This window comes from Lissotriton helveticus, chromosome 3_1, assembly GCF_964261635.1.
Source record: "Lissotriton helveticus chromosome 3_1, aLisHel1.1, whole genome shotgun sequence".
Taxonomy (NCBI): domain Eukaryota; kingdom Metazoa; phylum Chordata; class Amphibia; order Caudata; family Salamandridae; genus Lissotriton; species Lissotriton helveticus.
Window position 1 is genome coordinate 981,570,971 of NC_136061.1, and position 15,543 is coordinate 981,586,513.

The following is a 15,543-nucleotide window of genomic DNA, read 5'->3' on the forward strand; positions in this document are numbered from 1 at the left end:
CAGGAGAGGAGACGGAAGTTAGCCATAGAGGCTACAGGTGGGTTTGACTAGTGTTTGGCAGATCATTGGTAGGAAACGTGGTACATGGCACCGGGTGTGTTTGATTATTAAATGTAAAATAAAGCAAGCATGTTGCATGGTTAAGGTATGTTTGAGGACAAGTCTTCCTTTGAAGTCGAAGTTCTTTGCAGGCAATGTGCTTGGCGGAAGTATGTTTCTTCCAAAGCATAATGGTAGTATATTTTAAACAGATCACTATCAACACTACTTTAGACATCAAACTCCTAGATTTGCGAAGGATTGCAAGGTTTTCACCAGCATAAAGTTTGGGTATCTAATTTTCTTGGGAACCTGTAGGATGTTTTCACTCCTCCATTATCCTCTCAGAGTCAGAGTAGATATAAACACTCTGCGTTTAAGGAGATACCTCGGCCACATTATTTAGTTCAGACGCCTACTGGATGGCGCTTTTCTCTTCAGGGTATCCATTCCTCCCACCAGCCCAATGCTTTCCCTATCAGTCTCTTTCCCTCCTCTGTGGCATTTCTCAGTAAAACGGACATTCTTACACTACATGGCAATCATGCACTATAAGTGCTCGAGGGTCTTTTTTACCGTTTAATTACAAAAAGAGGTCTTTACAAATAATTAAGACACCATGTTGTTACTGCCCCAGAGGAAAGAAAATACAAGTGTGAAAGAAAATTGTTGTGTATACAGGAGGACACTACTGTTCGATGTGTAGAATGTTGAATGACAAACCTAAAATACAAAAAAAGCTAGATTTCTATTTAGAAAACAGAAAATAAAATGAAACCCATGTGCTCAAGGGCTCATTTGACCAAGCAGAAATAATAATTGTTGACAGCCCGTGCAGTGCATCCTATGGTGTTGGAGATCTTTGCGGTCTTAAATTGTAATTACTTATTTCTTTTAACTAGAAACAGGGCCCGAATAACTTTCCTGTTTTATTGCTTCAATCCATCACCTTATTCTTTATTTACAATGTATTATTAATCTAGGTTGTTCAAAAGAAAAGTGCAAAAAATATGCCTTTAGTTAAGGTAGGTCTCTTGTTAAATAGATCTGCACCCTTAACACCAACAGAGTTGTTTAGTTTTTATAAATATAAAAAAAGATCCCACGTTGGAGAAATTAAGTAGTTTCAAGAGCTCACTTTAATCTCATCCTTGGTTTAGAACTTTAGCATTCCCCTTGGCTCCTTTTACATGGTTTAAGATTCATCCTTGCTTGGACTATTGTTTGAGCAATGTAATAACAGTTCTGTGCCCAGAGCAATCCTGGAGTTCAATCCTATCTATATAACATCCTGGAACCAGATTAACTTTGAGATCCTCATACATACAACCTGTCTTGACAATAAGAAGGGTGTTTTGAAATTAAATACCTCCAAAACAACACTTATCCCTTCTCTTAATTTGATCAGGGAACGTAACAAGTGTATACATTATGCAAACATCACATCTGGATCGACCTTGTCAGGCAACAAAGGCCCTGTAACATCAGAATCGGTTTCACTTATTTGCTAAAACATGTGGAGATGCCCTTCTTTGAGAAATCACTACCAGCCACACATACACCCATGCTACCTTTCAAATGACTCAAATATTTGGCCTAAAACATCTAAAATACAAGTTTAACATAATTGCAAGAATGATTTGGTGGTACACAATTTATTTGATGGCATCAAAGGGTTTGGAGATTGTCGAAGGGCAGACAACATAACAGCTAATACCTAAAAGCATAAACTACCTCTACACAATGCAACATCTACTAAATAGGTTTTATAAAGCTAAGCAAACATACTGATATAAAGTATTACAATATTCTCATGCATCAACCGCATACAGCTAGCTAAGCTATGCAGTTACAATACTGCATTTCCAAAAATATAATCATCAAAAACAAACCTTATAAATGGAAACATGCTGCTCATAAGGAGTTCACATACTATACACATACTAGAGGATCACCACAACAGTACACATCCATTTATGCCCACAGCAAACAGCACCAAAACTATCTCCGTGGCACAGCATTGGGGCCTCCAACAGTATATACCCCTCCGCTAATAAGCCTCTGACAGATTATACTTAACTCTTACTTCAAAACCTTAAACGCTCAATACATCACCACAATCACATAACCACAAAACTGTTTCTCCACAACATGCTCCTTACAAACATCACAACATGGTAGAACACTTCCAAAATTCTAGAAAGCAAAATATGATAACTCCATCAGGCTGCCAATTAACACATTCAACCACGAGCAACAGGGCAAAGGTCAAACCTAGCGGCTTGTGCAAGCATATGTGACTTTGTTGATTAAAGCTCACTCTTCTGAACACATTAACTGACTTCATGGCAACATCAAGAAGTTATTCGTCCAATAAGTTAATCTAGAATCATCACTGAAATCATCAATGAACAGACACATCAACAAACACAGTTCCAAAGACAACACCTTTCCTTATGGCATATGTCAAAGAGAACTCCGCTTCTGCAATAAGCACTACAAAGTGAGAAATATAGCCTGCCTTACCAGTGGTACATGGCATCATATTGATCAGGATGAAAGGGGAATGGGATGCAAAATAAAGGCAACAACTTGGGGACTAATAGGGAAGGATTTGTGGATAATGGAAACCATACAACCACATTACAGCCCTCGTGCAAGTCATGAGGATGTACGTGTTTAAACACTATTTGTACCTGAAGGTTCTGGTCATGCAACTTCGACAATTCCAGCTCCAACTTCTGCTTCATCCCATCTGAAAAAGTTATAAGATTGGAATCAAGAAAAGTTCTTCGACAAACTATGAATTAAGGCATCAATGCATGAGTTCCACACATTTCTTTTTAGTACCAACATAGCAGTGCTTTCTGAGTGTTCGGAGTTAAGAGGATAGCGTTTCATAGAAGATTTTCTTGACTAGTTTATGGTGAAATAGATAAGGGAGAGAGAGACAGTGGAAGTTGTGCGGTGGATATTAGAATCGGATATTGCACCAGATACAAAAGCTTTAAGAAGGTCGTCAACAGTGCTTGTATATAACGCTTATCCGTCTGACTTTCAGTCAGCGAAGAGTATTCCCCTGATGAAGGTGCATGCCGAAATGCATTGGGATATGTCTTCATGGGTTGACTTTTGGAGTGTTGTATGAAGTTCTCACGAACGAAAGTGTTGAAAAAAGAATAATAAAAGCCTTTTGAAGAAGGAAAACCAAGAATTGTTTTCTTGTTCAGTTTTGTTGTTATCATTTCATAATGAGTGCGTAATGTGATGACTAACGCGTATTAGTTCATTTTTTGAGTATCTTTACCGAAATATTTCTTTAAAAGAGGTTGAAATGTATAAACATATTTGAGAACATTGATGTAAACGTTAGCACCACGCAATAGTGGGCTAGTGGACAGTGCATCCCATAACACAGGTTTCTGTGGATGATTCATATATACTAACTTGACTGGGGCTAGTCAAGATATGGGTTTGCACCAGACATAATTGTAAATAATACTGTTTAAAAGTGATTCAAGAGAGGTGTGCAAGTTATTACTTTGTATTTACCTCTAAGAATTCCGCCACAACGAAGCAAAGAGAAAGTGAGGGAGATGGACTGTCAATTTTGATCTGCATTACATCTCATGTTTCTTCAGAACGGAGTAACTTAGACACTAAGATCCAGTGTAACAGTTCTCTTCAAGGGGATCCTCATCAATAGTCATAAGCATTGAATATTCGCACAATGAGCAGAGACCCCGGAGTACAGATTTAAAATATATATTAGAAGCAGAGAACTCTGGGTAGTTCTCAAGTTTAGGTGGAAAGCAGCTCCTGTATAGAGCACTCTCAACACCATCAACACTCTACATCTGCTCACCTCAAATGTCTGCGTTTCTATCAAAGTCTATAAGCATAGGATTAGCACAGTGCCATCAACGCCAGCTGGAAAGGAACAATGTCTTTTGCCATTTCTACAGCAAAGTCTTTAGGCATAGGGCTAACACGGTGCTGTCCATGCAGAGCTGTAAAATTACAAAAGCCATTGATCACTCCAAGCACAGTATTACAGCTTTGAATTGGTAAAATACCAACCAAGCAGACCTGAAATGAGTAAAAGCAATTCCTGACACAGTATGAGGGTGTCCTTGCACGAGCAGAGACACCGCTACAAAGCCTGGAGTCCATGCTCTGGCTTTATAAGTGCGGGGAAGGCATTTTAAGCTATGTGGTGGACACTGCCCATGTCGAGATGTCCAACTACATAACTGCTTCACCGAACCTGGTCATGTTTGGTATCAAATATGTTGGAATCATGCAACTATACAGATTCCAGTGTTAGTTGCAGGATACCCAGTACTGGAGGGGCTCCTTAGAGGACTCCTCCACCCCAAATGTCTACCGGTGCAGATTTGCAGGGTCTGCGTGCAAGCTGGTGTTGCTGCCAACCCCAGGCACTGTTCTGCCCTCCTGCTACTGAGCTTAACTCAGGTAGGGAAAGGCAGAACAAAGGACTTCCTTTAGAGGAGATGTATAGCCACCTCACCTTTAGAATTAGGTGTCTAGGGCTAAGGTGGGGGTGCTCCTGAGCTCCTCCAGACTGCTTTTAAGGGTACATTTGGTGCTCTCCTTGCATAAGCCAGTTTCCACCAGTACAGGAGCCCTTGGCTCCCGCTCTGGCGCAAAACCACACAAAGGACAGGGTAGTGACAACCCTCCTGCCCAGCTTTTCCACTGGCGGGTGCCCGGAGCTCCTTTAGGTGGCTGCTTAAATCTGCCATCCTGAATCTTGGCCCTTGGGAGCATCTGAGTTATGTCCTCAGAGTAGCGTCCCTGACCCCCTCCGATTGGTGGATGATTGCAGAAGCTGCCCTTCCCCCTTTAGGGGTTACATAAGGGCCCCCGGAGAGTGGGTCCGTAGATTTATCCAGGACAGTCAAGATTTGTCAAGACCCGTCTGAAGACACTTCTGCTGCTGGACCGAGCCAGAAACTAAGACAATGCTGCTGCTGGTAGGAAGATTCCTACTGCAACTTCATCTCCAAGCTCTGCAACTCTGTGGCCATGCATCCCAGAGTCTCCCACAACTCTGCATGCATCCAAGCAAGAAGGAATGTCCCTTGTAGTGAAGGAGTCACTCCCCTACATAAGCAGTACCTCAACGTCGACGACCCATCTGCTGATCCTTCTGTCCCACGGACACCTCCTGGCTCTTCAACACAAGCAGTGGTTTGTTGGCTCACAAGCAGCCTGACCAGTCTTCCCTGCAACTTGGGAGACTGTAATCCCTGCACACTGCGTCTGTCTACGGTTGCCAAGGCGTGTGGATTCTCCTGTCTAAACTTCCTCGAGCCTCAAGAAGCCCCAGCCTCGAGCATAATACAGCTCCAATGATGTTGTCCTCCCTGCATCTCCTGCAACATGGATGTTCATCTTCCGTGTGCTGCTGCGGTCTCCTTGCGACTCTCTGGTCCTCTTGGGGTCTCTATTGATTCCTGCCAACTCTCCTGTGTGCTGAGAGCCTGCCCCGACTTACACTTGCTAGGTTAGTGCCGCAGACCTTGTTGGTCTGCGACAAAGCATGTTTTTCTGCAATCTGATCTTTTCCAAGGCTTGTTGGTGGTCCTGCCGGCCACTTACCCTCCTGCCATCTTCAACCGCAGTGGGAAAGCTCATGGACAGCTCCTGTGCTCCTGCATCATTGTGAGGACTCCACCCCTACTAAAGTAAGACGTTCATGCTACAGCAAGATGTGCATGCTACAGCAAGCACCTCCGACAAGGTACAACATCATGCTCCTGCTCCTTCTGGACATCTCGAGTGGTTTGGACTGTCCCCTCTGCTTTAAGGTACTACTCATCCAGAATCCACGGTTGGGTCCCATGACCTGGTCCACTAGACGATGTAGCCAATGGACTTCTAAGACCCTCCACTGACATCAACAGGTTCCGACACCACTTCGTACCTGTCCACCAGGATTCCCTGGTGTAGGTACCCTGGTTCCCGGGGTATCCACGGGTAGGGTGGCTCTCCAACCTTTCTTGATCTAACTGGTTTCCTCCGAGTCCTTTGGGAAGGGTCCGAAACCATAAAATCCCAACCGTGACTTTCTCTGTGTTATCCTATGGACATTTAACCTGGTGTTACATCTCTGCGCCCGGGCGCCCCTAACTACTTACCTTTGGTGGTTCAGTGCTTCCGCTGGCTTCTTTGTCCTTGGGTATCCGTCCTGATTTGGTACTCACTTCGCATTCTATTTTCTTTGTATATGGTTTGGCCATCCATAGGGGCCCATGTGTTTTCTATGCTTTACTTACCTGTTTTGAAGTAGATTTCAATGTGTATTGATATCTCCGGGTAGGAAGTATACCAAGGTAGTTTTAGTATTGTATTGTGTTTAATAAATTCAGATGTATTTTTCTAACTCTGGTGTGGTTCTTCTTTTATTTAAGCTTCACTGACTAGTTGGTAATGAACCCGCTTTACACCCTCCTGAATAAGCCTTAGATGCTTTCCACAGCTATCCCGTGAGAGCTTTGGTTATCAGGGAACACAACTACGATCACTAAGGGTTGCCTGGACTCAGTACACAGTGCCTCACCAATAGATGTACACCACAAAGTGAGCCAGCCTGCTACAAGTACTATAATAGAAAATGTATATATACACTTGAGACTGGTCACCATTTCAGACGTTTTCTAGGCAAACTTTAAAAGACAAAGAAACAATTCGCCTTCATGGGCTTCAGGAGAGAGAAAACTTCAAAAGAAGGACATCCTTCACCCTCTCTTCATGAGATTTCAAAAGGCAGGTCTCCTACCAGGCATGAGAAAAGGACAAGAACCACTTCCAAAAGTAAAAAAAAATACCTATTTGCTATCTGTCGATGCCGGAGTTGCCCATGACGTATAAGAATAACAGGAGGAAACCCATAGACCACGTTGGGATGGGTGTATCGTGTAAGCAAAAACAATTCCCAACAGGTATTATGTAAAGACAATTTCAAAGATGTATGCAACACGCATTACAAGGAAGGAAGAGACAAGGAGTCAATTGATTTTTGGAGGAGGTAGTATTATTTACCAAGAAGCAAGGGAAAAGATCTTTCATTCGTGCCGACGGTCAGAACCAACTTCCTGGAATTGCAATCTAACCTTCTAAAATTCTTCAGAAGAATTCGGTAAAAATATTTTTTGCTGATAAACCAGACACCGGAATGAACCAAATCTCTCCGTTTCGGCTGCCCTCTACCTTTAACCCTCCATCCAATCAAATGTCACCTGAAATTCTGGCTTTTGAACGGCTAGTCTTAAAGGAAGTAATGGGTCTCAAAACTACTCCGCGCTTTATCCCCTACAATCTACCCTTGACGGAGAAAGAAGCCCTAAACACCCTCCAAAATAATCCGGAGATTGTCATCAAGCCCGCGGACAAGGGTGGAGGGATTGTCGTTCTAAACAATACACAGTACGACAAAGAGGTTGAACGACAACTCACCAACAACGAACATTATCGTGTTCTTTCTAAAGATCCCCTGGCAGATATTAGACAGAAGATTCTCTCTATCACTACTATAGCCAGAGACAACAATATCATCACCAAGAAAGAATTCGAGTACTTGAACAACCCACATCCCAGGACACCGGTCCTATATGTTCTCCCCAAAATTCACAAAGATGCCAGAAATCCGCCTGGACGCCCCATCGTATCAGGATGTGGTTCCATCCTGGAACCTCTGGGGAAATATCTGGACTCAGTCATTAAGGAATTTGTGCCCATCACAGACACCTACATACGTGATACCATGGATTTGATAAATACCATAGAAGATCAACCTTTCGACCTGGACAGTCAAATGATGGCAAGTCTGGACATCGAGTCCCTCTACACAAACATCCCTCATCGCGAAGGGCTCGAAGTAATCAAAAATCTACTGATTTCTAGACCTCAACCATCCAAAATCCCCACTGAATTCATTATGGACCTTCTACGAGTGGCCTTACAAAACAACTATTTCATGTACAAAAATATATACTACCTCCAAATCAAGGGAGTATCAATGGGCGCTTGCTTCGCTCCCAACTTTGCCATTCTATACGTACATGATCTGGAAAAATCACTGATCCTTAACTCCATCAACCCGTATCGACCCCAAATCCATCTGTGGCGTCGATATATTGATGACATTTTGGTGATCTGGAATGGAACGGCCAAGTCTTTACAACCCTTCATGGACTGGCTAAATTCCTCACAAGAACATCTCAAATTCACAAGTGAGACCAAATCAAATGACCTACCATTCCTTGATGTCATTGTACATGCAGAAGAAGGGAAACTTGGAACATCGCTCTTCCGTAAGCCCACAGAACGAAACACCTTGCTACATTATTCAAGCAACCACCCTAGGAGCCTACGTGATGGACTTCCATTTGGCCAGTTCCTTCGAATTCGGCGCAATTGTAAATGGCGCAAAGACTACTTCAGGGAGGCAGACATCTTGGTCATGAAACTTGTCAACAGAGGCTACCCACGACGTCTGGCTAAACAAGCAAAGAAACGAGCATGGTACAACCACCGTGAGGATCTACTAACGCCGAACCAAAACAGAAAATCTATTAACAGAATCCCCTTTGTCTCTGTCTTTAGCCCGGACAGCAATAAGGTAGCCAAAATAATCAAAAAAAACTGGTCTGTGCTACGATTTGATGAACAATTCCATACACCACCACTATTCTCGTACCAGAGAGGCAATAACATTGCCAACCATCTTGTTCGAGCCATCACTTGGCCAACCACCACAACTGAAAAACACACCATCACAGCTGCGTGGGGAATGAATCCAGTAATTGGACACTTCAAGTGTCAATCCTGTAGCGTCTGTGAGCTAACACTTATCACCAAAGAATTTGTCTACAATGGACAGACTCACCAACTATCTCACCACTCAAACTGCAAGACCCAAAATGTAATTTACGCTATCCGTTGTCCATGCGAACTTATTTACATTGGCCAAACCACCCAAATGGTCAAACAACGGATAATACAGCACAAGAGCAGAATGAACTGCAAAGTCCTCACTGCTCCATTGGTCACACATTTCATGGAAAAATCGCATACGGACACAGACCTGAGGTGGATGGTCATTGAGAAACCCACACTACCCATCAGAGGTGGGAACATGTCCACTCTACTCAATAGAGCGGAGTGTAAATGGATTGCACGGGTTGACTCGGTCAACCATGGGTTGAACACCCTTGATGAATGGACAAACACCATCTCCATCTAATCCCACTGTCCACCTATCTTTTGTATCTATCCCTCCTCTCATTATCTTTCTGGATAGAAATGTACTCTGGATAGAAATGTACAGTTGATGTAATTTGTACCGTATACTATGCCTTTGATTCTACTACCACAGCCTTCAATTAGGTATAAGTCCATTGTCCATCCACATAGACTATTGCCATGTACTTAACTGTCCGGTTTCAAACCAGTTTTTTCGATATGTAAATTTCCATATCATGTTATAATATAGATTGGTAATAAGAATTTTTCTTTTCTTGCCGTACTTCTATATACCCTGTAAGACATGTATAGTGGATATACTTGTAGATTTATTTATTTATTTATGCCCTTCCTGACCCGAGCATACGTCCGCCGAGCACGCCCCCACCACGTCATGCCTGCGAGATCTGCCCTGAATCATGTCCTGGATCCAGCCACTTCCTGTTAGTCCATGTCACCACGGTTACCTTGCTAAACGCCCACCCTGCCTCCAGTGATGGCCGGACTCCACCCCCAGCTTTCCCATTAGCCAATGTTACCTCCGTAACTTTGTTACACGCCTCCGGCCCCGCCTCTTGTGGTGTCCGGACTCCGCCCCCTGCCCTGCACTTCCTGATTTATGTGTAGGGACTACACGCGCCTAGGTAGCTCCCGCATTCACTGCCTGCAGCCCACCCGCAAGAAGAGCCCCGCTTGCCTTCTGCCGCCCTGCTTAAATCAGGTAAGAACATCCCCTGCACCTCCGGTGCGTTCGAAACCTGTGAGTTTTTTTATGCGATCTAACGCCACCGGCTCGTGCTGACTCCCAGTACGTTTCCTCCCCGCAGGCGCAGCAAGTCCCGCCCGCTGTTCAGACCAAAGCTACGATCAGGTAACTCTACTTACCGTGGTTTCAGTCTAAGTGACAGGCCGATCTTGGTCTATTTTTAATTCCCTATCCCTTGCTCCCCCGCAGTTTTCGATCATTGAATGATTAATCGGACTTCACCTACCCTCGCCCGTCTGCCTGGGTACAACTGTAAGTTTCTTCCAAACTGTTTCATGCCCGGTAGGCCCTCACTATTCACTTGCTTAAAACCGGCTGACACCGTGATTGAATTTAACATCACTGGATATAATTAGATATACCAATCATCTCTTGATTTTTCAACGTTAGTCACCCCCTATAAACACTTCTGCGACCCCCCGCTCTGGCCCCCACCCATTTCACACCCTATGCACATTAAACCTTTAATGTAAACCTGATCTCCAACCGATTAACCACCTCACCCCCAGCCTTGTCCCAACCCGTGATCCCCCGCTCAAATATTCCCCTTTCTGCCCACAGCACTGTTTTCATCGACAACCCTGTCCTGATGACGATCCCGACTAAAGGGGATCGAAACGCCGTCGACTGTACAGCTTGAATTATACGACGCATATCACGTCTTGTGCTCCTGTATAAATAACTGTGTTTCAAGTGATTATAACTTGTCTTTCGGAGCCATTATTTGATGTAAATACTTCGGTTAATGCGTCGCCAATGCTGTTGTTTTTAGCACTTGCACATTCACTATCACCAATTGTATATAGCACCTTGCACCAAGTGTCACTGGGTTGTCACAAGATCCGTTCTGTACAGTGCTGTTTTAACTGTATTGACATCGAAAGATCTTTTCCCTTGCTTCTTGGTAAATAATACTACCTCCTCCAAAAATCAATTGACTCCTGGTCTCTTCCTTCCTTGTAATGCGTGTTGCATACATCTTTGAAATTGTCTTTACATAATACCTGTTGGGAGTTGCCCATGAGGCACTCCTTGCCTCAGACACCATTGTGGGTGAAAAAATGACAGGCGACGTTGAAAAACTCACATGAAAGATTGATATCTACTGACACATACGTCAAAATCCACGTTGTTGAGAGGACATTGAAGGTCTTAGTCACTGTTCCGCAATTCGATGATGAGCCAGGCTCACCGTCCAACGTCATAAACTCCTCCGTTGACAGCAACCAGATGTCATTCGACAACGAGGCAATTTTTTATGCCAGAGTCAATAAGGCAGCGTTTGACATCGAAACACTACAGCTCCGTCGATGTTCTGGGGGTCAGGGGGTTCGAATCTTCACATTTCTCAACGAGTGGTGCAATATCACCAATGACAAAAGGGTTTTAATTATTGTAGAGAACTCACTTTATTTTCAGGGTCGTCCTCCTGCTGTTCCACCTTTAAAAGCACCTTGCCACTAGCTGAAACTCCTACAGAGAGAGGTCTTCATCCTTCTTCGCAAAGACGCAATACAGGAGGTTCCATTCTCCAAACAATCAGTAGGGGTATACTCAGTATTTTCTCAAAGAAAAAGGCCCAACTGCAGGATTCAGACCAATTCTGGACTTGCGTCTCCTAAACAAATACATTCGCAAGGAGAAGTTCAGAATGTTGGCTCTCCACTAAATATACCCCCAACTCCATCAGGTAGACTGGATATGTTCCATCTATCTGCAGAACGCCTACTTCCACATACCAATAGCCAGGAAACATCAAACGTTCCTGCATTTCAAAGTGGCATCCAAATATTACCAATACAGGGGAGAGGGGTTGGCCTAACGGCTAAGGCGCTCGACCTCGGACCTGGGGATCTGGGTTCGAGTCTCGGTAACGACGCCAAAAACCCCCTGTGATTCTGGGCAAATCACTTAATCTCCCCGTGCCTAAAATGAAAGTGTGTCCTCATGTAACGTAACTGGTGCTATGTAAAGCGCTCTGATAACTGATTCGGTTCTAGTTCACGCTATATAAAACTCTGCAAAAAAAAGAAAAATACAAAGTTTTTCAGTTTGGCCTGAAATCAGCCCCACACACATACATGTAGCGGTCATAACAGCAGCGTTACGAAAAAAAGGAGGATATTAGTCTACCCATAGATAAACAACTGATTGATAAAAAGCTCCTCTTCGAAGCAAGCAAAGAAACATTACCACTTTGCATTGAGACACTCTCTGGATCTCCAAATCAACACGGGGAAATCAAGCCAGATTCAAACTCAAAGCCTCCACTAAATAGGTGTGATCCTGGACACAAATCACAAGAGTATATCCTTTGCAGGAGAGACTATATCGGCCAGAAGTGTGCCAAACTCCTGCACACTCCACACCCATCAGCTAGACAGATGACATCTATTCTAGGGTCAATGGCCTCATGTATATTTATTGTTATCGATGCCAGACTACACATGAGACCGTTACAAAAGAATCTGGGGAATCAGTGGAACCAATTCAGATCACTGAAACAACAAACTCACCCTATCTCATGCTGCAAAAGGATCCAGGTCTGTCTCATCGAAACAATCTACTAATTGGTGTTCCTTTCACCAGAGCACTCAAACGCTCATAAAGGATGCCTCTCTCCAGAGAAGGGGTGCTCATATGGGTGTCCTACAGACTCAGGAATTGTAGTCAGCTAAGGGGAAAAAGTACCATATCAACATGTTGGAGCTGCAGGCGGTACACCTAGCCCTCAAGTCCTTTTACCCATCCATTCTAACCAGCCCACACCTAGTGCAAACCTACAACACCACAATACCCTATTTGTGATTAATTATTGTCTCAGCAATAACGAAGCATTAAAACCCCCTCAAGTGTGCCCCCAAATGTCATCCCAGTATAAGTAACTCAGCTGATGCGCTGGCTTCGGCACAGTTCCTGGTTGCCGCTCAGCCTCTCCATTCCAGTATAGGGATGGTGCAACCTTTCAGGGCAGAGCAGCTGTGTGATTATTTTATCCAAAGAACCCAAAAGCTTAAAGATGCACTCCCAGCAGCTGTCACCAGACAGGCTTTATTCAATTAAAAAAATCGGCATTTAATTTCATGTAAACTTTCATTTTCTTCAGCCTTCGCGTTTCGAAGACACCGCCTCTTCTTCCTGGGCTGCTGAACATAATCAGGAGAGGCTGCGCGGCAACCAGGAACTGTGCCCAAGTTGCTGTAAGCGCAGCAGCTGAGAGTTAATTGTACCAGGATGACATTTGGGGGCACACTGTAGGGGGTTTTAATGTTTCGTTATTGCTCAGACAATAATTAATCACAAAAGGGACTCACTATCAGGAATGACTTTCTCCAAATCGGACTCAATGTCCAAGCATGCAGGCAGGACCTGAGCATGACCCACTGGGGGTTGCTGCATGCATTTACACATTTGGTTGTCAAACCTACTCCTTATTTGGACCAAAACTCAGCCATCATATACACATATACATACACACCCATGTATATACATACACATATAAAACGTGAACAAGGCTTAATCGCCGAAACGCGGTTTGTTGCCGCAATAAATCACTTTTTGCAGAAGGAAGGTGTCCGAGTATCTTTTGGTACGAAAGAGATTGGTGAAAGGACGTTTTTGGACTTCCGGTGACCCTGCTCGGACCGCCCGACAGCATCTCCAATTATACTGGAGATCCGGGGGGGGGGGGGTGGGGGGGGGGAGAGAAATCGGGGAGGAGAGAGCGCGCGCGCGCACACACACACACACACCCCCCCCCCCCCAAAATGAGGAGCCGCGCACGTCAGGACACACACACACCACTCCGCAGGCGGCAGTATGAAACGCGTGATGCCTGTCAACCAAACAGCCATACGCGTTTCGAGCAGGACGCTCTTGATCACTGGCAATTGAAGAGGTAGGAAGCAAGATTGAAGAACTGCTTTTTATTAAACAATGTGAAGTCCCGCCCCAGTGGGCGCTGCAGGCATGCTGGTTATTGTAGTCCATATTCTGCCGCAATTAGACTAGAAGTTCTCTACCCAAGTGGCTTGCCTCCTGCCACTCCATCAATAAAAATCCCTGTAGGGTGAACAGCAGTGTATGCCCGGCTTCCCACTGCACACAAGGTTGCCCAAAATGAGGAGTCGCTTCCTGCCTCTTCAATTGCCAGTGGTCAAGAGCGTCCTGCTCGAAACACGTATGGCTGTTTGAAACGCGTGATGCCTGTCAACCATACTGCCGCCTGCGGAGTGGTGTGTGTCCTGACGTGCGCGGCTCCTCATTTTGGGCAACCTTGTGTTCTGCAACTTACAGCGGCTAGTCCGGCCGCGAGGAGCCCCGACGCTGCAAGGTGGTTCCGAAGCACGGGTAACCACCAGCGCTTCTTGGGCGTGAGGAGCCTCACCCGCAGAGGTATTGGCAGTGGGAAGCCGGGCATACACTGCTGTTCACCCTCCATGGATTTTTATTGATGGAGTGGCAGGAGGCAAGCCACTTGGGGAGAGAACTTCTAGTCTAATTGCGGCAGAATATGGCTGTTTGAAACGCGTGATGCCTGTCAACCATACTGCCGCCTGCGGAGTGGTATGTGTCCTGACGTGCGCGGCTCCTCATTTTGGGCAACCTTGTGTTCTGAGAGAGATATATATATATATATATATATATATATATATATATATATATATATATATATATATATATATATATATATATATATATATATATATATGAGGCGGGGCCAACTACGGAAGGAGTGGCCATTCGACCAGCAGCGGGAAAATCTACAGGTGTGGACACTTACCCCTTTCCTTGCTTCCACTGGGCGCTGACGAAGGCACACATTGCCGAAATGCATTCGCCTGAAGTAATGATGTGAAATAAAGTGTGCTCCCTTTGTTCCCCACCGAGGCCTCCGCCCTTCATTTCTTTGGAGGGTTCTTGGATATATATAAATAAATACACACACACTTTTACACACAAATACATACATTTACACACATTTCCACACAAAAATATTCACACACACACACACACACACACACACTTTCTCTCTCTCTCTCTCCTCACCCCCCGCACGTAGGCGGGAATATTCAACGTTTATGACTTTCATGAGTACTCACCTGGAGGAGAACTAGGATTACATGTAAGTGACTTATTCTTTACAATTGTGTTTCCATGAAAAACATTTTAGTGGAAGTAGGCAAACATTTTTCTGGAAGCAGTGTGGGAAGCCGTAACAGGGCAAGTGATAGCAATGACAGCCCAGTTTAACATATTGATAGCCAAGTCATAATACTAATAAACTGCCAAAATAACTAAGGCACTTAAGTATCAACATAAGCAAAGTCGATTCCCCAAAAAATGCAGCTAATGATGGTAGCCTTCTTTGACCAGCTCTCCACAATGACAAAATGGCAGAGGATACCAGAATGCATATTAAGCAAAAGTACTAGGTAGGCCAAAATATGCCTGGGAAGTGTCAGACT

The 15,543-nt window shown here is 44.4% G+C and overlaps 1 protein-coding gene across 6 annotated transcripts in view; it reads right to left on the reverse strand.

Annotated features, from left to right (window-relative positions):
- The window catches only part of PCNT (pericentrin), a 1,333,356-nt gene that overhangs the window by 1,106,672 nt on the left and 211,141 nt on the right, over positions 1-15,543 (reverse strand). For all 6 annotated transcript variants that reach the window (XM_078681435.1, XM_078681433.1, XM_078681434.1 and 3 more), the window contains one exon: positions 2,736-2,794. In XM_078681435.1, the coding sequence (XP_078537561.1) occupies positions 2,736-2,794 (59 nt within the window). The remainder of the gene's footprint in view (positions 1-2,735; positions 2,795-15,543) is intronic.